The sequence below is a fragment of the Apis florea genome, unplaced genomic scaffold, assembly GCF_048593485.1.
Source record: "Apis florea isolate Af1SG1 unplaced genomic scaffold, ASM4859348v1 contig_2291_pilon, whole genome shotgun sequence".
Classification (NCBI taxonomy): Eukaryota; Metazoa; Arthropoda; class Insecta; order Hymenoptera; family Apidae; genus Apis; species Apis florea.
Window position 1 is genome coordinate 1,365,341 of NW_028256553.1, and position 23,211 is coordinate 1,388,551.

The following is a 23,211-nucleotide window of genomic DNA, read 5'->3' on the forward strand; positions in this document are numbered from 1 at the left end:
AAAAAAAAAAAGAAACTCGATCAACTTTCTCGATGAATTTTTGAAAACAATAAGAAAAGAATAATCTCGAGGCAAGTACGAATTATCATTCATAATTTTCAAGATCCAAGATGAAAGTTCTTTCTTTCTTTTTTCTTGGTTGGCATTTTGAACCCGTTTAAAGAGAAAGAAAAATCCGAATCGTTCGTATTTGCCCCGAATTGAATTGGTGGAAATGGTACGCGTAATATTATGGACGATTTATCGCGTGATCCAGATGCAAATTATCGTCTTCCAAGGATCGGTCCACGGTGCGCTTAATCAGCTCGAGCACGATGGCATCGTAAAGAGGCACTCCGGCCCGGCTATTAACCCCCACCGAGAGAAATTCCCAAGGTGGCTGTCACAATTAGCTTAAGCAACTTCTAAGCGGCACAATGACCCCGTCGTCGTCGTCGTCGTCGTCGTCGTGAAGGGGAGTTCCTCGCGTATTTCCCTCACGTACCTTCCTCCCCCTCTTCCGTTCCAGCTCCAGCACCCCGGATGTTGCACTCGCGGAGGAATCTTGCAACAAGGAGCGTAAAATCGAGACGCTGGAAGGATGATGGAAACGTCGAAGGATTATCCTTCATCCTTTTCCGCTTCCTTGTTCGATTCGCGCGGCACAATCTTGAGAGAAAGGGAATATTTGTGACTAATAAGAAGAAGAAGAAGAAGAAGAATTAATAATGAATTCGAAAACAATTTAAATTTCACAGATATTTGTGCGACGAAGGGAACGAAAAGCCTTGTGAAGGTAAAAAAGAAGAAAAGGTTATAAATTCGACTCGATTCGAGGATTTTTCAACAAGCGATCCGAATATAAAGGGAAACGTTGCATTTTGGAAGAAAAATATTCAATCGTTTCACCACCAACGTCTCTCAAGGCGGTTCACCCCTGTTTATCATCCCCCCCTTGTTCCATATCCTCTTGTATCTTGCTACTCTTAAATAATTAAACTCGAACGCTGGCCCATTTTCGTCGAAGAGGAAACTGGGAGAAGAAAGTTTCTCCGTTTCAGGTATCAGGTTTGAATAATTCAAACAGGGGGGAGGGGGATGGGATTCGAAGGGAGGAACACCGTGAAAATTGCACCGAGTGATTTATGTTTCCACGGAGGAGGAGTCATGGGGAAAAATGTTTTTCAGAAAAGAAAAGGAAAGAGAGAGAAGAGAGAGAGAGAGAGAGAGAGAGAGAGAGAGAGAGTTGCATTTTGTTTGGCGAAGCGCAACTGGTTTGATAAAGTGGAACGTGATAAGTTACATTGTCTCTCGGATATCGGTGTAGCGTTTGAACGATTGGAACGTGACGATAAATCGTGGAGGAGGAAGTATGGAAATTTGGCAAACTTGAGGATATACTCGAATTTGCATGTAATGCAATCTTGTCTTTGGAAAGAAGAATTACGAGAGGGGGGGGGGGGGAGTGAATTGGTTGAATTTTTATGAGTTGTTTTAAGATTCGTTCCATAATACACATTTCGAAGAAAAAGAAAAGAAATGACGAGATCCTGGGAAAATTAAACAATCTGTTATAGTCAAATATTAAATATAACACGTATATGAATCTTCAATATTTTTCCTGCATATTGTTCGTACATATTCGTCACGTTATTGCATTCCTATGTAGATTCATATATGAAATAAACAAGCGTTGGAAAACTTTTATTACACGTACGAGTACGAGACAGATCGACGAGTAAAATTACCAATCGAAATTATCGCGTGTATTCTTAACCCCCTTCGTCGCGAGTATTCATTTTGCGTATTCGTTTCAATAAATTCATAACACGAGACTAAAAAAAAAAAAAAAAAAAAAAAAAGGATATTCAAATTAACAACATAACAAAAAATAAGATAATTCGTATCTTCTCTCGTTTATTAAAGATATAACATAATCGTAATCAATTTTAATTTTAATTCTTCTACATAGATTATGTCACGACAAATTAATTTTCTTTCAAATAATAAAACACAGGTGTACATATATATTTATATTTACATGTCGAGATGTTATTCGTCGATAAATCTCATCCGGTTGACGAAACAATGCGGAAACGGAAGACACGCGCGGCACAATACGACGTGTCAGAGCGTGGCCAGTGTTAAAAGCAACCAGATTACACGGGTCTTGCGTTGTTCTCCCCTGTTTCCCTTTCGACCGATTTATGCGAACGCGAGACGACCGACCATTCCGCCCCTGTGGAACACACAGAGATGTTATTACTTGGCTCGGCCATCGCTGCCCGTGCGCCTCCGTGTTGCGTAATTCAGCAACAAGTGGCAACTTTCCTCCCCGCTTTTATTAGGCCGTCATCGAAGGGATGGCTCGTCCGACCATACGCGCGCTTGTACCACTCCGATACAGGGGATGAGCCGTGGTCGATGAGCTTTTGTTGTATCACGGGATGTTGTATGCCTGTCGTGAAGAGGAATCGCTTCGAGGAATAAATTTGTGTTTTTGCGCAAACGTGTGCAATCTAATCTCCGATAATTTCTCTCTTCGTTATTTTGGAATAAATTATCGGCAATAATGACGACTCTTCTCAAGGAGAAATAATTTCTTTCTTGGAGTTCAAACGATTGCCTTCGACATCCCCCTCCCTCCCTCCCTCGTTTTATTCCAAATTTTTCTAAATTCGATCTCGAACAAGGGAAGGGAAACTTGGTGAAAGATCTATTTTTTTTTTTTTTTTTCCTCCACGATGCATCTGATTCCTCGAACTATATTTATTCCGTTCGAGGGAACGGAAGTCTGAATACCAACCTGATTCGATAGGAAGATTTATACGCGCGATGATGCGGTGAATCCCCGTAATTCTCCCTCCGAGAACTTCTGTGCTCAACCTCGTTGCAATAAGTTACACCGATCCGCAATTTAAGATGTCGCGAATATTTATAACTTTCTCTGCCTCGATCTTGATCGACGATAAGAAGTTATCGAACGAATTTATCGAATCGATGTCGGCCCATCCATCACCTCGCCGTTGTTTTTCAAAAATCCACGGTATTCTTGGCCCTCGTGCCACGAAACTTTGCCAAACGACTTTTCCTTCCCTCGTTTCGTTGTGTTTCGTAAAAGACAATTGTTCGTGAAAAATGGAAAGATTCTCTGATGAAGAATTAAAATATTGAAGAATGTTCAAATTATTGAAAATAATAAATTCTCTCGCAAGAAGATGTTTCCGTTGGTTTTCAACACCGTTCGTGGTATCATCTTGTGATTATATTTTAAAATCGAGCATCGATTGACCATCGAAGAAGAAAAAGTTGTGAATATAAGTACAAAATATTTATTATACGGTGTATTGTTGCTAGTCTATTTCTTCAATCCCCAATAAACTTTCATTCTTATATCCGTCCGTTCGAATCCGTTGGGAGAATCTTAAGTTTCTTCGATGAAAGTTTGAAAGTTGTGTGCAGGAAGAGGTGTAAGCGTAAGAAGACGCATTGAAATATTTAAATACTAGCGCGCCATTAACGGTGAATTCATTCTCTTGGATTTCTTTCTCGGTGATTATCGTGAAAGTGTTGGATCGCAGATAGAGTTTCAGGATCCTTCTCCATCTCCATTTCCTTCCTCCAATTTTCAAACGTATTGTACTGTATTCGCTTGTGTTTGATACTTTCCTTAATTAAAAATTCAAAATTAATTTATCAAAAGAGAAAAACGAAACAAAGATCAAAACAAAGTTTTTTCTTCCTCTCTTCTTGTTGAAGCGTCTCGAAAGAATTACTCGAAGAAGTTAAACTTATCTCGAGAAATTTCTTCCTCGAAAAGGAAAGAAAATAAGGAGGATAATAAAAATGTACATTGGCTGAAAATACGTCGTTTCTAAGCCGTGATTGGCGCGCGTGCACGCGTGACAACGCACGAGATGTATCGTGCAGCACGCAATCGCTTGTACGTAAGTGCGTTTAATTAAAACGGGGTCACGAACTAAGTTAAAACGATTCCATTCCTCTCTGTTTTCTCTTTGTTTTCTCTATTTCATTTATTTATTTTTCTTTTTTTTTTTTCTTTTTTTCTCGTCGTGGTGGTCGCGACAATCTGGTTCGAACGAACGTAACGAGATACCTATATTTACGATAGCTTTCTCTTTGTTTCTTTTATTTATTTTTATCTGTAGATATATCGCTGGATGTTCAGAGGGTAAAGTGAAAAATCGGTACTTTTTTTTGAAAAGATGTTCTGTTGAAAATGGAAAAATAAACCGCGAATGAATGAATTGCGAAAGATGATTTATATTGATTGGTTTTAATATCGCGATAATTAGTAGATTTGAGTGATCTTTTATTCATCGGAATTTGGATTTTAAATCATAGATGCAAATACAAGGCTGTCCTAATGAATTGATATTCAAAGAAAATATAGCCTATCTTCTCTGGAAATTGGTCTATAATCGGTCAAAAAGGTTTTAAAATTTCTTTCAAACTCGAATCGACGGTGACAGGGACAGATATTTCGAGATAAATTGAAAATTATTATATCGAAAACTCCTGATTAGTCTTCTTTCTTTCATTCTCTTTTTAGAAATTCTCTGACCAATGTACGCTCGTTTCTGTTCCAGTATGCGGCGACATTCACGGACAGTTCTACGACCTGATGAAGTTATTCGAAGTGGGCGGATCACCCTCAACGACAAAGTATCTCTTCCTCGGCGATTATGTAGACAGGGGTTATTTCAGTATCGAGGTGAGTTTGAAAATTCATTGTTCACCCTAACTTCTTCTCTTAAACGCGTTTAATCGAAATTAATCCGAGAAATTAAAAAATTCTCGAAATATATTAATATATATCCGTTTAGAAACAATCTTAATCTTATATATAATTTTTCGAAATTTATATCAAAAGGAGAACGAAAATTCGCCTTTCTATCGTTACGATGGAGGTGACTCGCATCGACGAGGGAATTTCCCTCCCTTTCCATGGACTTTCTAATTAACGATCCGCTCGGTTAATTGCCGGTTAATACGCCGCTCGAGTCGAACGATAAAGAATCCCGTGGGATCTTCCTCGAGATTTCCATTCCTCGATTCGATTTTCCGCGCGCGGTTTTTATCGCTCTCGAAGCGCGCGTTTCGTGTTTTATCATCGTTTCGAATGTAGAAAAGTAGTTTTCGTTATAAAGATCAATTTCACCGTGAAAAAAAGAAAAAAAAGAGAGAGAGAGAGAGAGGGAGATGATCCTCGTTTTCATGATAAATATTCCTTCGTTTATTCGTCCTTCCTGAAATCGAGAAATGTTTAATTGATAATAAGAAATATAGGAAGGAAGTAATTAAGAGATATACACGTGTTTGTCGTGCGATTCCTTTCTCTCTGTGAAATATGAAATGTGGTCGTTAAGTGGAAGAAATTAGTGGTTAATTAGAATGGAAAGAGAATTACTTAGAGTAGTACCGCTAGCTAATTAGAACCCAGTTTACGTGTGCTTCTTTAACTGCCGGATCGTCTTGTAAATTTTTTTTATTCAATTAGTAACTCGTTACGTGTCATGGGCGAGAATTTTTATTGAATTTTGAGTTTCTTCTTCTTTGTATCAATATACATCGTAATTCAGTCCCAGTCTTTCTTTTATGCTTACTGGATAACCTCGTTTTTATTCAACGTTTTATTTAAAACGGAGCGAAATTGAACGCATTAGTATATTTATAAAATACAATAATATAAAATCAAATCTGATGAAAACTTTTCGAGGATTTGAATTGTACAGTTGCTTCAACGCCATCAGTCTTGCTCTCGAGTGTCAAACCAATCTAAATCCAATGTTTCTAAACCTGTAAATGCCACGAAATGAAGTGATACGTCTTCGTCACTGTCGCTGTTTCATTAATGAATTTCATCCTACACGAGAGAGATAAACACCACACGTAATGGGAAACGTTAGAACACGATGGAATCTTGGAAAGTTGGTGAAGTGAAGTAAATCATCGTCGATTCCAAATATTTTTATCCCTTCAAATTATATTCGATCAAATTAAACCATGAAGTAAGGATTAAAGATCACTTCATCCTCCACTTCGTCCTCTTCTTCGTAAATATCGTTCGAAAAAAAATCGTACGACAATCCATAATAAAAAATAACGGATTAAAGGAATATCCTCCTCGCGATGAGAATTTTGAATTGAAAAATCCATGAGGCAGTTTACCACCTCCGTTTTATTAAAAGCATTCCTTGGACAACGCGAGCATCTGCACACGCGACGAATAAGGACGCAACGAACCTCCTCCTCCTCCGTGGAGATCGATACTCTCTATCCGCAATATGCTTCGTTGGATTCCCTGGAGAGAGAAGGAAGGGGAAAAGATCCTTCAGATCCTCTTTTACCGCGCGATATACACGATTTTCGTTTTTTTAAGAGGAAAAGGACGAAGGAAGAGAGAGAGAGAGAGAAATAAAGGGAGAGGAGAAAGATATTTATTAGCGGCAACGGAGGGTGGTTGTCAAAGAAGTGATTCGAGCGATGATGGAGGAAGAGGAAAACGCGTGTAAGGGAATATTTAACGGTGATGGAGAGGATAAATGAGGAAGCAGAGCGCGTAAGGAGTGTGTAAGTGGGTTAAGAGTGTGCGGAGGAAAGGATATAATAATATTAGGGGAGGGAGTGAAAAGAGAGTTGATCATTGAGAAGCGAAGAGGGATTGATTATTCGATTGAGAAAGGAAACAAATAGAATTGAAGGGAAGAAGAAATGGAAAATGATAGACAAGCTGTTGGAGAAAGTTGATTGAAGATGAGGAGGGAAGTAGGAAAGGTGGAATTATTCTGGTTATTTACATTTGACGAGATAAAGATATTCTTTCTTTCCTCTCTTGTGAAAAGTAGTAACAAGTTTGGGCTTCTTGTAAAATTTTAAATATCGTTCCTTCACTTTGAACGAAACTATTTTGATTGGCTGTATTTTCGAACAATAAAAAAATTACTTGGATACGTGGATATGGCAAAAGCAGGATCCAGATCCAGAAGCCATGTCATGTCATTTTAACGATCGAGGATTCGACTCTATGATAAACGAGAATGATTTCGATCGAGTTTCCAACATTAGCCGGATAGAGTTAGAGTTTGATTTCTGGAATTTAGGAGGAGCTTGCAAGACGGATTCTGCTTCATTTCGTGTCAAGTAGAATTTAAATCATCACGGATTCAAACACGGGTTTAGATTCCCCTTTACCTGTACCAGGATCAGGGGAGATTCTTCAAAACAGATCGAACGATTAAATAAATTATGGATTTTTTATAAAATGTAAAGCTTGTAATAGTAATTTTCAAGGAATCGAAGGAAGTCGCGTTACAGAGAAATGATAAAGAAGAAAACGGAGGAAGGAGAGGGGGGAACAAGTTAGAGGAAAATTGGACTCGGTTAAAGCGGAAACAAAAAGGGTCGGTTGGTGAAGAGGAAGCTGAAGCGAGCCCCTGAAGCGATCCTGGAGGGGGAGGAGGAAAAGTGAGCAAGAATAGGGAACGAATCGAGCAAAAGATGGTTATGACACACGGAGAGGAAAAAACCAGGGGAAGGAAAATAAATTGGAGGATTCTGTGAAGGATCAATCCTTTGACCCTCTTATCGTCGATATCGTTTAGTGGATTTCTTTCGTGTGTTCTATCCTCGGCAAGTGGTACTTATTTCGAAGTAAGACAAAAACGTATCGAGGAGATACACTACCGGCTAAAAGTTCGGGAGAGACGTCCTTTTACAATTAAATTTATCGCGCGACAAATGCAATCGAATATACTCTCTCGTTTCGCTTTTTTTTATCCATTAAAGCAGAGACCCGCCATCATAAAATTCAAAACGTTCTCGAACGAATCCATCTTTTGATTCTCTCTCTTTTACATTCCAAGCGTAATATTTTAACGAAATACGAAATTTTTTTGGTTGACGGTGTATATCTATTTTACTTTCCTTCTCGGGCCAATGTTCAGCCAATGTTGGTCGATGATCCTTCTCCAGGTGGAGATTGGGAGAGCATAAATGCCAGTTTATGGGAATTGGTCTCTCGATTGCTCGAGTATTTGTATGTGTCACTTTTCTGGGTCACCACGATCGATCACGAATAATCCTTTTCGCTTAAGGATCGCTTCCCTTTTATTCGTATTATTTACCTTAAAAGAATAGGAGGGAATAGAGATACTTCTACGTTTTTCCTTATCAAAAAATTGTAAGAGAAAAGAAACCGACATTGCCTTCCTTCAAAGCACGACGAATTATCACCAAGAATGCAATTATCGTCAGATGCTTCTTTGCTGATTTTCTTCGTTCGAGGGTGGAAAGAAAATTGAATTCACCCGAGTTAAAAGTGGTTTTTTTTTTTTTTTCGGAAATTAACGGAATAATCGTTCGCGCGCCGTTTCATCTTTCGCGAAACTCAGAGAAGGCATCTCTGACGGAAGAGGATTTCCCGCTTTTCCGCGAGAAGAAAGAACGAAGGGCGAAGGTTGTTCAGAATCTTCACAGGCGAAATAATGAAGGTGGATGCCGTTGGGTCTGCGAGACAATTTTACGGCGTGCAAACTGCGGGACAATGGTCGGATAAATGATTTCGTTGCGATAGAACGGCGCTTAATTATAGGGAGGGCGGGGGTGGAAAAAGGGAGTATCGCTCGAACGAGTTCGCAAAGGGACAGCCTTGGAAGGACTTGGCGCACAAAAGAGCCAAGGCGAGGTAGACAGTCGAATGAATTAACAAAGTGGAATTAATTGATTCGAAAGGCTGTCCGTCGAGGCTGTGATGGAATTTTCGGTTTTAAGGAAATTGCGATTCCCCCGTGCCAAAAATCATTGTAATTTCGGGTACGGAAAAATGTAACGCTCGAGAAATGTTCGCTCGCGCGAGTTCTTCTATTCAGATACGAACGGTCGATTTACATTTGCTCGAATACGAGGATATTTATTGTCGGTATCTTGTTCAAATTATAATTAATTAATTATAAAATGCGATAAAATTAAGTAAATTCGAGCGTGTGTATATATTTTACTTAGGCGACAATCGTAGCTATCGAGCAAAATCACGAATGAAATTTCGATTTTTCGTGGGAGGAAAATGTGGGGGGAAAAAGTTAAAAATTTTGGCACGAAAGCACACTCGGGAAGTAGAGGGAGACGTGCCATTAAAGTCCTTTTTTGTTTTATCCCGATATCTCGATTGGTTGCCAAGATATAAGGACTCGAAGTATGCTTAAGACGGTGTGCGAGAGATTATGAATGGGCCCGTTACCCAGTGACCTACATCTTTTCTTGGAAACGCCGTACTACGTCCTTCCAAGAATCGTATACCTACTTTTTTCCAGGAATCGCGTCTGCTCGCTTGTCTTCGGGATAGGTCAGTGAGACGAGGTGCGAGCGAAAGGTCCGCGACAAGGACGAAGATAATGACGAAAAATTATCTTTTTCTTCACACGACGATATCTCGGGAACCGGAAATCGTATCGAGATAAATGAAAATGCGTTTTAAAGGGAAAGGATCCGCGCTTCCGTTGATCGCTCACTCGTTGACCGGAAGTCGTTATCTTCCGAGTTACAGCGATTCAAAGTTTCGGTGATTTTAATAGGATTCAATCGGGTTTAAGGTAAAGGACTAAAAATTACGTTTTCTTTACGCGATGATATCTCGGGAACCGGAAGTCGTATCGAGATAAATGAAAAAGCGTTTTGAAGAGTAAGGATCCGCGCCTCTGATGATCGTTACTCGTTGACCGGAAGTCATTATCTTCAAAATTACAGCGATTCAAAGTTTCGGTGATTTTAATAGGATTCAATCGGGTTTAAGGTAAAGGACTAAAAATTACGTTTTCTTTACGCGATGATATCTCGGGAACCGGAAGTCGTATCGAGATAAATGAAAAAGCATTTTGAAGGGCAAGGATCCGCGCTTCCGTTGATCGTCACTCGTTGACCGGAAGTTGTTATCTTCCGAGTTACAGCGATTCAAAGTTTCGGTGATTTTAATAGGATTCAATCGGGTTTAAGGTAAAGGACTAAAAATTACGTTTTCTTTACGCGATGATATCTCGGGAACCGGAAGTCGTATCGAGATAAATGAAAAAGCGTTTTGAAGAGCAAGGATCCGCGCCTCTGATGATCGTTACTCGTTGACCGGAAGTCGTTATCTTCCGAGTTACAGCGATTCAAAGTTTTTCTAATAGCGTCTTCAATCAAATTTTAAATTGTGCCATAAATATGATTATCTTTGAAAGGATATTAGGATATTATTAATGGTGCATTAAAGATAATTGATTTGAAAATATACATTATAATTCTTTTTTCCAACAAGCTTCTTATTTTCACAATTCATATTTTATAATTGAACGATTTTAGTTTTACATCTCAATTTGCAATTCTGCCAAAGATCTTGCAAGTCTTTGTCTTGGAGAGCAACGATTTAAGAAATTAACGTCGGAGATCTTTACAAATTGCAATTCGACTAGACTAAGATCCGAATAAAACGAAGCAAGTGTCGACAAAGATAGGAAAATCTGGCACGATGACTAACGCATTCACGATACGAACGACGTTGTTTGGATCAGTGACACGATGCACGATCGTTTGCCAACGTTATATAAATCAGACTCACAGTTAAATGATGTTTTGTCACGTATTCCAAACAAGTTCGTCGAGTTTTCTCGCGTGCAAAAATATCACCATTCCATTATATCTAAAACGATCCATTGTTCTCGCAGATTTTCTCGCCAATCTTCATTTCTCTTCTCAAAATTCCCTCGAACTTTTGAAAATTATTCGAAATTAACCATTCCCCGACGAGATTCTTTGACTACGTGTCGTAAGAAACCGTGACACGTGTCCAAAGATAAATTAACAAATTCTCAGATAGATAGGTGTCGTTTCCTACCTGATTTTATGACGAAGAAAATTCCTAATTCTTATTTACAATTAATTTGAATTCATAATATAAAAGCAAGGATTAAAATTTCGAAGTTTCGAAAAGAAAATTGTCTTTTGTCTACACAAAAATCTAAAACTTTCTTTCTTTCTTCTGTTAACAAATACCGAAAAAAGAAAAAAATAACAAACGTTCTCCATTCCATTCGTAAAACGAATATTATTCCCAACTCTGCAAACATTAGAGAGTTAAACCGGTCGAATTGGAGCTCGGAATTGATACAGGTTATTACCGACCGGTGTTTGCGAAATAGACCATGATGCCTGGTAATAAAATGAAAATGGATTTCACAGCAGCGGCCGATGATAACGCGTAACAGAGGGCGGGATAACGGCGACGAGGAGGGCACAAACGCGAGCATCGATCATTTTCCGAATTTCTATTAATCAACTCTTCCGATCGGCTCCGAGTAATTAACCAGTTACACTCCCTCCGTAAACGAAAACAAAGGGCGCGTGTCCGTTCACAACGATTCGGCCAATTGTTCTCGTTATTGTTGTTAAATACACGCCCTCGAAATGGACCGATACTTGGAGACGAATAATTCACCACCGATTCCTCGCGTGATACTAATTTTATTTCTCGTACGCCGATTCATCCTTGGATTTTTAACGCGAATTTTCATTTTCATCTCAACGTTGCCCTCGAAAAACAAAATCGAATTCGGGAGGAAACGATTCGAAGAGATTCGACTGCACGGATGGAATCGAAAGAAGAAGAAATCGGCTTCCGATATTCCCGTCACGCGTGGTAATCCCTCGAATCGCCATAATCTCCACGCGACGAGGGGGAAATAAACTGACTCTGGTTGAGTCGTCATCTCGCCGCCCGAATAAAACGAAAATGCGATCCTGTTATTATCGGGCCCCGTCGAACAATCGAGGCGGCGCATGCATTCATGTTCGACACGGAATATGCTCGACGCGTGCATTAATAACCTGTGGATACCCGCATTCGAAACAAACGGTTAACGTTATACACGATGAATAAAACATATACACGCGCGCGCGCACGTACACACGTAGCCATCCTTACGCTTCCCTCGACTCGATATCGATTCGAAACAAACGCGGCCAAGTTTCGACGTGATTGTTTCAACGCGAAGTGTGTTGCACTCGCGCTGTCGATGCGCTTTTATCGCGGGTAAATTGTCCGAAAGAATTTTGGAATCTCGGTTGGGTTTCGAAACCCTTTTTTCTTATCCGAGGAATTCGAGTTTCCTAATTTTTCCGGATTATAAATTAATAATTATAATAGGCGGAGGATGGAAATTAAAAATAAAGAAATGGTGATTCGTTTTAGGAAGTTTTATAAAAATTTTATAAAGAATAATTCGTTGATATTTTCTGGAAAATATGACAATTCGTATTCCATTTTTCATAACACGATTCTCTGATGAAAATTGTGAGATAATAATTTTTCATTATTCGGGTACAACACGTGTATCTCATTGTTAGAATTAAACAAGGAGAGTCTCGATATTTTGAAGCGCGAAAATTCGTTTCGTGTTAAAGCAAGTTTACGGCCCATTCTTAGCGAAGCGAACGCATCTTGTTGACTCTTAAGCATAATTCGTGGCAATGAAGCGAAATTATTATAATCACGTTCAACTCGTGCGAGGGAAATTAACAACCTCGGAAATATTTTAAGCAATTCGTCGGCCGCTTCGTCGTGAGACGACGAGACGAATTTCACGCCGCTCGTTTGCATATTTCATCTCAAGTCCAAACTGAAGCGATGGATATAAAAGAGAAATTGTATATCGGTTTTTTCTCTTGTATCCGAGGAGATGTCGAGTTTTATATGATTAAAAAAAAATCACGTTTTTTTTTTGTTTCTGCTTTGTTGCAGTGCGTATTGTACCTGTGGGCACTTAAGCTGTGCCATCCAACCACACTGTTTCTCCTTAGAGGCAATCACGAGTGCCGTCATCTCACGGAATACTTCACATTTAAGCAAGAATGTAAGTAATCTCTCTCTACGAGAATGATTTTTTTCACGGATTTGAGATTTTCGTTGCACGACCGAGATTCGAGAGTTCGAGTTCCCTTGATTTTTCGAGATTTGAAAAGTAAATAAATGAATTTTCTCTTTCTTTCTCGCGTATTTTTCGAGAGATCAGATTTCTGATTCTCTGACGCTTGCTCGCACGAGCTTCGATCGATTTCCCTCGATTTCATTTCGAGTTCAAATTTCAACGGAATCGCGCAACGATACGAGAATAAAAATCGAAATAAAAATCAGCATTCAAAGCACAAAAGGATTCCATGTATTACTATTCTATTCTGGATTTTCCGTCCCCTACCCTTTTGTCGAGACTGGAAGCATTCTTTATTACGATGCTGATTTCCCTGGTTTTCGTTTCAACAAAAGAAAGGATTTAATGAATATCATCCATCATTTTCGATTTAACTTCTTCTTCTTTTACTTAATTTTTTACATTAATCTTCTGCTTCGGTCACCGGATTCAACATTTTCGTCTTCGTTCGTTATTTTTTTTTTTTTTTTTTTTCCAGAAAGAAAATATATCTCTTCGATTCAGTGATTTCCCTATTTTTCTATTTTTCATCCATGATCGAACAATTTTGATGTCTTTTTCTTCTTCTTCTTCTTCTTCTTCTTCTCTGTTCATTCATTTCATCCATCCATTCGACGGACGTAAAGATTAATTGTCTTTGTAACGAATGCGTAATAAATGTAACAAACTGCAATCAAATAAATCGTGACTCGTAAGTCTCGTGAAAAATTAATGACGCACGACTAACGCTATTACATGGACGATAAAAAAGAAAGTATTTAGTAACTCTCAAAGTTAACAAGCTCGTAATCTGTCAAAGCTGAGAATGATACGTTTAATTCAAAGTTTAATAGAATCTCGAAACTCTTGTTGACGATTAATCGCAAATTGCAAATTTAGACGAGATTCTTTTTTAAAAAAAGAATTCCTCTTTTCGAAATTTCATTTCGAATCATTCGCAAATACATCAATCGTCCATTTCATCGAAGCCAAGTCCATTCACACACTTTGCGGACTCGGGCTTGATAGAAGTTGCATTTTCGATTTGACTTTCGTTCGATTCCAGAAGAGATTTCGTACGTATCGTTGAGAAAAAATTTTCGTTTCCCTGGTCAATCGCAGAACAGGTATTACATCTTAAGAAAAACAGGAGGAGAGCGTGCTCTATTTACTCCTAGTTTCGTAGATAATTTTTATCGATGAACACTGATTACGAATCTCTGATGTCGCGTAACGCGATGCCAAATTACGTATAGCAAAAAGCTTACGTTTCTTTCTACGAGCGTACGATGGTAACTCGACGATCCTTATCGATGCACCATCCAGACAACGAGTATGTCGATCTATCTATCCTTCCAATCGATAAGAATTCAGATATATTAAGCAACTTTATATCCTAAGATATAAACGTATTATCACATACATGATTCAATAATATTTTCTTTTCAACATCTTTATTCACTTTTTATACACCGATTTTTCTTATGGAATATATATACCTAATGCGAGAAAACATCTCGATCTTCTCATTTGCACATTCAGAGAAAACAATATTTTCTTTTTCAAATGAATCGATATACGCACCTTCGATATAAGATAGATTAGATTATATTTAGAGACGAGAAAGATACTTTAATTACTTTAAATCCTGAAATATAAATGTATTATCACATATATGATTCAATAATATTTTCTTGCAACATCTTTATTCACTTTTTATACACCGATTTTTCTTATTGAATATATACCGCCTAATGCGAGAGAACGTCTCGTTTGCACATTCAGAGAAAACAATATTTTCTTTTTCGACGAATCGATATACGCACCTTCGATATAGGATGGATTAGATTATATTCAGAGTATTTTTTTCTCTCATTTCGAATTCGATGGCGATCCGCGTGCGGGGTGTCTGCGTGGCGCAGGCCGCGGAAAACGTGGTATCGATCGTGGAAAATTGTCCGATACTGGGTCAAGCCGCGTGTATTTACAAGGCTCGCGATTTTAACCGTGTCGAGGGGAGAATCGGGTTAAGGTCGAAGACCGATAATCAAAAAAGAAAAAAAAAAAATAAAAAGCGATCTTGGTGGTGGAAGGGAAAATTTCTTTCTTTGGTAGAAGAGAAAATTGTAATTGGATCGGGAAAGTTGCGATTACGCGACTCGATCTTTAATTATTCTTTTTCTTTCCTTCTTCTTCTCTTCCTTCTTCGCGTTCGCGCAATGCGTATATCTCGTGTAATTTCGTTGTTACTCGTCTCGTGTTGTGAGAGGAAGAAAAATAAAAAAGGAGGAAAAGTTCGATTCTGTGCACGGATTCTACGCGGAAAAAGCACGATGAAAAGGGATTGGGTTGGGGAAACGGTAACAGAGAGAAGCTGCTGACCGAATTGGTCCGTGAAAGGATATCGCGTTAAGCAATTTCCAGAAAACGATCGGGAAAGGGATTTCTCGAGACTTTTCGATCTTTTAGGTGTTCCAGGTAAATGCAATTATTATCGGATCCTTCTGTTTCGTTGCTTGGATATCGTGGATACCTTCGCCTTTGAGGCAGAGAGTTTTCGTTACGAAGAAAAGATATAAAAAACAATCTGAAAAAGGAAGAAGATGTATCCGGCAAACAAAATCGTATCGCTTTTTCCGTATCGATTGAAAGAAATTTTTAAATCAATAAAAATGTTACGTGTTATTATTAAATAAATGAGTAACTCGCTTGTCTCGAACGAACGAAAACAAATCGAGGCACGACGTATTAATATATTCGTGGAACACGAATAGTTCGAGGAAACGGATTAGAAATGAAAACAAATATACGAATGTTTTCAATTTCGACACTTCGAATATATTAATACCGCGCACAACTAATTCGCCTTTCGAAGAGTTCGCATCGAGACATTTTCGTCTCCGAAAAATTTTATTTAATTAATTATCGATAAAGAAAAAACGATTTCGTTTTGAATAAAAAATCGTGCGGGTATTATTTAGAAAATCGCATTATCGAGAAGTGAATGGAAGCATTGGTGGTAGAGGTATAATAATCGAGACGGTTAATTTCGCATAATTTCGTAACGTCATCCGTTGGCCAACACGGCTGGGGTACACGCTCGTTTCTCCTCGGCCTCTTTCCCGCTCACGCTTCTCTCGTTGTATTAACGAGGGGATCGAGTTCCGTCCCCTTGACTTTCTTTTGATCCCAGTCAGACATAGCGCTCAGACACTCCAGAAAGCTCATTTGCGAGCTTTTGACCCGAATAAATAAGTCAAGAACGAAACGATTTTCAAGTTTCGTCGCGGCGAGTTTTCCACTCCCGCGTTCCAATCGTTCTCCATCCTCGAGATCGAAGCACCAAGAGAATCTTGCCGGGATAGATTAGATTATTCGTGGATCGAGAGGAGTTGGAGATAAAGTGATATTTCCTTTTCGAAATCCTCCTCCTGTCCTTCTCGGCCGTGATTGAAGAGAATTTTTTCTTTTTTTTCGATACTTGATACCTGATTTTCAAAATTTTTTCGAAAGTCTGGAGCATATATTATTGGAAAATTTAACGAATCTTATCAAGAAAAACCTTTGAAGAATTGGTTAATTGAAAAATTATTAGGTTATTAGGAATTAGAAAATTTGTTGGTTTTTTTTTTTTTCAAAATTTTCCAAAAGTTCGAATCATTGAGAAATTTGAAATTGTTGTAGCAAACTGACTGCGACTACGTATTTGCCTCGGGAAATATGGAAAAAGGAAGAAAAGTCTATAATAAGAATCGAAGTCGGTAGATTTAGGAAGTTGAAGAGTTGGAGGGAAGAGGACGCTTGAAACTTTGTAACGGATAGTTCTTTTAATGGAGATCTTAGGTTCGATTGTTTCAAAATGTTTAGAAAGCTTGTTTTGGAGAGTAAATAGCAAGGAGAAGAAACGTAATGGAAGTTGTCGATTGAGAGAGAGATCTTCTACCTCATTTTTCCAAGTTTTTTTTTTTTTTTTTTAATCCTCGACATTTAAAAACAAAAAACACGAATTATTCTTTCTCCGAGGAATAAATAACGAGTAAGCACACATTTTTTTTTTCAGAAATGCAGCATTCTCTCGCATTTGCAAAATTAAAAATCAACAAAAATTATTATTTCCAAAACGAAACAAAGGGAAAGGTAAAAAGAAAGAAATCTTGGAATCCTTTCCACTCCATGAAACGCTAAGTTCTCCCTTTACTTTTCACTCGAGGCAGCGAAAATTCCTCCAATGGAGGGATTTATTATTCTCCACGGACAGAGGGGTGCGTGCACCCACCATCCTCCGTTCTTTCACGATGTCTTCACGCAACTGGAAACTTGGCCTCCCTTCTTCATTGCTCTCCAGAGCCTTCTCTCCTTTTTTTTTTTCTTCTTATCTATCCTTCACCCTTTTCTCCCAATCCCCAAGAAAAAGAATAATCGTACGCGTTCCATATTCTTTTGCAGCCATCGTGGAACGACAGAGCTCCATTAAAAAAGAGCTGCATGCTTGGAAATCTCTCCCTTTCTTTCGTAAAATAATATCTTTTTCAAAGATATTCTTCGCTTCCTTTTCGACCTTCCTTATGCGAGGAGAAACTCTCTTGATCTTCGAAGTGACCCGTTTCACCGACAATGATGACGATGATGGCGCTTGGAATTTTTAGATTAACAGAGAATACTCCGTTTTATTTTTACATTACCTTCGATAATTTATTATTCTCAGCATAATTTATCGCATTATATCGAGGAACGGTCACTTTATCCTTTGTTGTTTATCTATCTAAAAAAAAAAAAAAAAAAATGAAAAAAACTGGCTGGCATGGGACACATTCGCGTTGCACAAGCATCTTCTCAAACATTCCATTCATAATAATATTCGAAACGACAGCCAGTCAATCTCAAAAGGCAAACTTTACCCACCCACCCACCCACCCCTTTCCCCTTTTCTTTTCTTCCCTATTCACTGTTGCTCGCCGAGTACAAAAAGCGTCCGACGAACAAAACGTGGGGGACACGTCTGTAAAAAAGAAAGAAAGAAAAAAAAGGAGGGGGAGGGGGTGGAAAGCACGTTGAGACAATCGAGCGCGTATCGAGTCGTTGTTTCGACAACGCGTGAATCGTGTTGACGCGTCGTTTCTCTCTGCTTCCAGGTAAAATAAAATACTCGGAGAGGGTGTACGACGCTTGCATGGACGCGTTCGACTGTCTGCCGCTGGCGGCCCTCATGAACCAACAGTTCCTCTGCGTGCACGGTGGACTCTCGCCGGAAATTCACAATCTAGAAGACATACGCAAAGTGAGTACAGAGAGAGTACAGAGTTTCATTGAGATATCATTGTTTTTGAGAGCGTCGTCGGACACGAAATGTGGACGGTATTTATATTACAATAACCAGAGATCCGTGTTGCGATTTATATAGAATATTGGTGGAGAAGTTTATATAGCTTTTTTAGCGATAATATGTATGATAAAAGTGTATATAGATTTTTAGAAAAGCTTTTGTTTATTATATCGGTTTGGAAATGGGATAAATTTTTTGGCATCCAGTGATCGGTTCGTACACTTTGGATTAATTAAATTGTATATTTTGTGTTTTACATTCCATTCATCAGTATTATTAAAAATATATTTCGAATTTGATTAAATTAATTTAAATCGTTTCGTTAAAATTTTTCGATAATTGTTGTTAACTTTATAATGTAAAACACAAAAATGACTCTCGAAAGAGATTTATATATATATAACATTGGCTCGTTGTTAATTAATTAGTTGAACCGGCCTGAAATTAGTTTCGTAAATTAAGAAGTTTGAAATTAGCATTTCGAGAATATCTCCTCGTGTTTTCTCGCGATTGATTAACAAGCTCCAGTTATTTTCGTCGATTTTAAAATTTCCCCACCATCTTGGAATTTATCAGGTTAGCTTCTCTCTTTTTTTTTTTTTTTCAAATTTTCAACACTCTAAAGCCTTTTCTAACCTTTCAATTTTCTAACGGTTGTCGAGAAATTCCCTTCATTTGACCGATATGGTATGGAAATTTTTCGAGGCGAAATCCGAACGATGAGCGAATTTTCGTAAACGGCTGTCGAGCAAACGAGTGTGTTGTCGGGACCCGGCCTGTGTTGGAAACGCGGCAGGGGGGCCGATGTGCTGCCACCTGCTCTATCGATCGTTCACCTGGACGCAGCGAGCACGCATCAATGCGTGTATACGCGTCCTGCATAAAAATTTCCCTCCAGTTTGGGGCAAATTTCTCTCCAAATTTTTCCAGAATAGAGGAGATTTATGGAGAAATTACAGTGTTTTCGATCAAGAGAGCATGAATTTTGGAGATTTCTAAGAATATTTTGCTCGTAGCGAATGGAGAAGAGTTTATCGTGAGAGATATAAAGTTGTGCGATCCAGAGTTATACAGAGTCCCGGTATTTTTACGAGAGATTTTACAGAGGAATTCGAGGAATTCTTAATAAATAATCTGCAGGATTAGGGTGAATTCTAGCGGTTTAAAAATATCCGTAAGGATTTTAGAGCGTTGCGCACACTATTTTAAGCTGTTGTAACGATCTATATTTAACCTTTTGCGAGCCCCTTATACGGAGGGATATTAACGAGCGATAAGATTATAAGAACTTGAATTGGGTTAATACAATGGCAGGATCGATGAATTTGGATCGCGTATAAATTTCCAAGGTAATTAATGCCGACATTTTACGAGTCTGCCGCGAATGAATATTAACGTCAGACGTAACCATAACAAATTAATATTCTATTAACGCTGATGCTCCCTGACACGTTTAATCGTTACGCGATATTGCGCTTTCGAGTGTGTAGAAAACGGAATAATTTCCCTCGGAACATACTCCCTCTACGATTAATCTTGCATGCAATTTTATGTTTTTCCATTTATTGTATCCATATATATATATATATATATATATATATATATATACGGGTCGCACTATTACATATCATATTATTATGATTTAGAATGTTCGTGGGGGAACAATGCCGATGATACCTTCCGTGAATAACAATAGGATAAAACGTTAAATAAACGTTTGATTCCAATCAAAGTGTCTCATCTCCGTTTAATAAATTTGCAACTGTATCCTCGCCAAATCGGATGAAGGATGTATAAGGAGTGTGACGTGTCAGAATAATTGGATGCGATATTTTGTATATGTTATTTAATTTTTTCTCTCTCTTTCTCTCTCTCTCTCTCTTATCCTTTTTTCAAGGGTGTTATACGAATAAATTTCACGCGTGGAAAAATTGTCGGCTGTGCACGTTTCGCATTCTCGATTTCCGGCCATTTTTATCCCCAAGAATACTCGTAAAGATGAGGGCTGAATATGGGATTGGACGGGGGTGAAAACGATGGCGAAATCCTGTTTGTACTTGGACGCCGAGGAGGCGACTTTTCCCCTTCGATCGTAACAACGATCAAACACGCGGATTTCGAGGTGAATTTTTCAACCGGATCTCTCGGTTTCCATCCGATTTCGGTATAGTTTCAAACAAACGAAAATCGAAGTTGCTCTGTTGGGGGTAAATTTCAGATGGATGATGAATTTAACATTTGTAAAAAATCGGTGGAAAAATTTTCTCGTGTTTTTCGTTAGGCAGAAATCGTGTTCCTCTCGGCGAGAATGGATTCTTGTATAAAAGGATCTAACCTTTGGTTTATCAATTATTTTTAATAAGCGAGCTTTTCAATTTTAACCCGATATTCTCCGAATACAGTGAAATACATCGAGATAAATAAAGCAAGAAACGAAGATTCTGGAACGAGTGAAAGTGACAAATAAATATTGAAAATTACACGAATTTAAATAAATCAATGCTATTGCTTCGAGGACTTTGGAGGAAACGTGGCGATGGATAGAAGAACCTTTCCCCTGATATCCCCTTGATGAGAAGGTTGTTAATGGAGTTCAATGACAAGATAGGATTTCGTGGTGAAGCGAATACCTAGTTGCCACCTATTCGATCGATGTTCCATTCAAAACTATCCATTCTCTGCAACATTGGCCTAAGACTGGCTAACCTAATTGGTACGGCTTTGGTAACCGCGGAAGATTGTTCTGTCTCTTCTCTTGTTCCCTTGTGTGCCAAACGTTTCGAAGATTTGCTTGTGGAGATTTAAGCATGCGTGACGAAAGAAACGTTTCGAGTTTTCATTTAAAAAGAATCGATTCACGTAATCGGCAGCACTATTCGCTCAATGATGGAAAAAGTAGAAAAGGACCGGTCAAAGGGGGAGGAATTTTCGACTGTCAAACGGTTGTTGGATGTTGGAAGGGAAACTCGGCCGTTTCGAGACAAGAAATACTAATTGTAAGAAACATCTTTGAATAGGGAGTCGTCTCGAGCGAAGAACGGAAGGCAATTAACTCGATTCTTTGTCGGGTGACAAAGGTGGTGGAAAACGATCGACGAGAGAATCGTGTCCTGCTTCTAATATTCATCCACCAGTGCATATCCGCGAATAAATATCCTCGTGAACATCCTTCCACGAATAATTCCACGCGAAGGAATTAATTCCTTCCGTGGGGAGGATATCGTGTTAGCGCGATTATTTAATAACAGAATTTATTAGAAGCGGGAGAAGGTGAATTTAATACGAATTATTGATACCAAATTCAAACAATAAAATGTTAAGTTCGCTCGCTGGGGTTAGTTTGTTGTTGCGACTTGAATATTTTAATACGTTCGATAAATTGTCGATGGATCAATCTTTGATTTTTTTTCCCGTCGAAAATCACCACTCGTGGCCTTGAAACTCCGTTTCCAAGGGATCGCAATTGCAAACGAAGATCGAGAAAATAAATAATCTATCTTGCCTTGAATTTCCTCAAGTTTGGAGAAATGTCGATTGCGATCATAATTTAACCTTTAAACGTTCAAACGTTATATACTTTTTTATTCTAAATTTTTGGGCAGAAATCGTAGCTCGATATATTTCGTTGAAATTCTAAGAAAATAGTATCCCTTCAAATATCTCTTTTAGCATCTTCAACAAAATGAATTCCACTCTCTCTCGAATATCTTTCCAAAAATAATTCCATGGAGAGAGAGAGAGAGAGAGAGACTGCCAAGGATCCTACACGATTCTCAAGAACCTGCTGATCCAATGTTTTATTTCCAAGTGATTTTACAGGCGTTAGGTCCGACACATTTGATATGGAAATTGGACGATATCGACGATCCTTTGAGACGAAAGGCCGTAAAATCGTTCGCATATGCTCCTCTCATCCTTCTTGAATTTTCGCCTCTTCTGAAAATTGTTTTCGATGCTGGATCCGTGGCCCCTCCATCCAGAAAAATTGTTTTCTCGGTCGTAAGAACGGAATCGAGGTATTCTCTTGATACTGTTTTTTTCTTTTTAGTGATTTGGATTATTGGATTATTCATCAAGCGGAATTTCTTTTTTTTCACCTCTCTTCTATTATCTATTTTTAACTTCTCGTAAATTTATCACACCGATTGATCCATGATCATTAAATAAATCCGCTCTAAATACAGTAATTTCAATTAATTCAAATATATTTTAGCTCCATTCGAAATCTTCACTACGAATTATTGTTCAACGTTTCCTCGATCTTGCTCTACATTTAAAAATATAGAATATATATTATCACCTCGCTTCACCCTTCGTTTTACATTTCGAAAAATTTTCTCTCCAATCTTTCTATCAATCCTCGATACAACCACTCCACCCTCTGCATACAAAGACGCGAATCCATTAAAACACGACGGCCGTTGCCTGCACGATCCAAGAGGCGAGAAAATGCCTCGTGACGCATCGACAGGGCCCTCGGAACAACACCTGGTTCGTTTTATCAACCCGCAGCGCCTGCATTTCGCGCTTTAAATAAACCGAAGCGCTATCGGCTCCCTCCATTAACTTAATCGGCATTGCGGGCTGGCGTGCACCTATGCGTAACGCGCTTCTTCTCTCCCTCCCTCTCTCTCTCTCTCGGCGAAATAACGTGTGTTGAAGGGTTGGAAAATGGAGAAATAAGGAATGGACGAAGAAAAAGGAAGGAGAGGGGGATGCGAGTCTTGGCTTTGGTCGACTGATTTCCTCCTGGAACGGAAGTGTTCCAACGGTGTTCCCGTGCTGGTCACGTATGATGGCGAGAGGGAAATAAAAAGGGTACATCCGTTTCCGGCTGTGCACGACCATTCGAGTTTTATATAAGCGTCGTTAAAACTTGGCGCAAGGGAGGAGGAAAGGAAATTCTCTTTTTCTTTTGGAGGAGGGGGCAGGATTGAGGAAAGGAGAAGA

At 38.7% G+C, this 23,211-nt stretch overlaps 1 protein-coding gene across 2 annotated transcripts in view; it reads left to right on the forward strand.

Moving 5' to 3' along the window:
- The window catches only part of LOC100870848 (serine/threonine-protein phosphatase 2B catalytic subunit 2), a 161,424-nt gene that overhangs the window by 98,064 nt on the left and 40,149 nt on the right, over positions 1-23,211 (forward strand). For both annotated transcript variants that reach the window (XM_012493640.3, XM_031919092.2), the window contains exons 3-5: positions 4,590-4,714; positions 12,773-12,884; positions 18,071-18,216. In XM_012493640.3, coding sequence (XP_012349094.1) covers positions 4,590-4,714; positions 12,773-12,884; positions 18,071-18,216 — 383 coding nt within the window. The remainder of the gene's footprint in view (positions 1-4,589; positions 4,715-12,772; positions 12,885-18,070; positions 18,217-23,211) is intronic.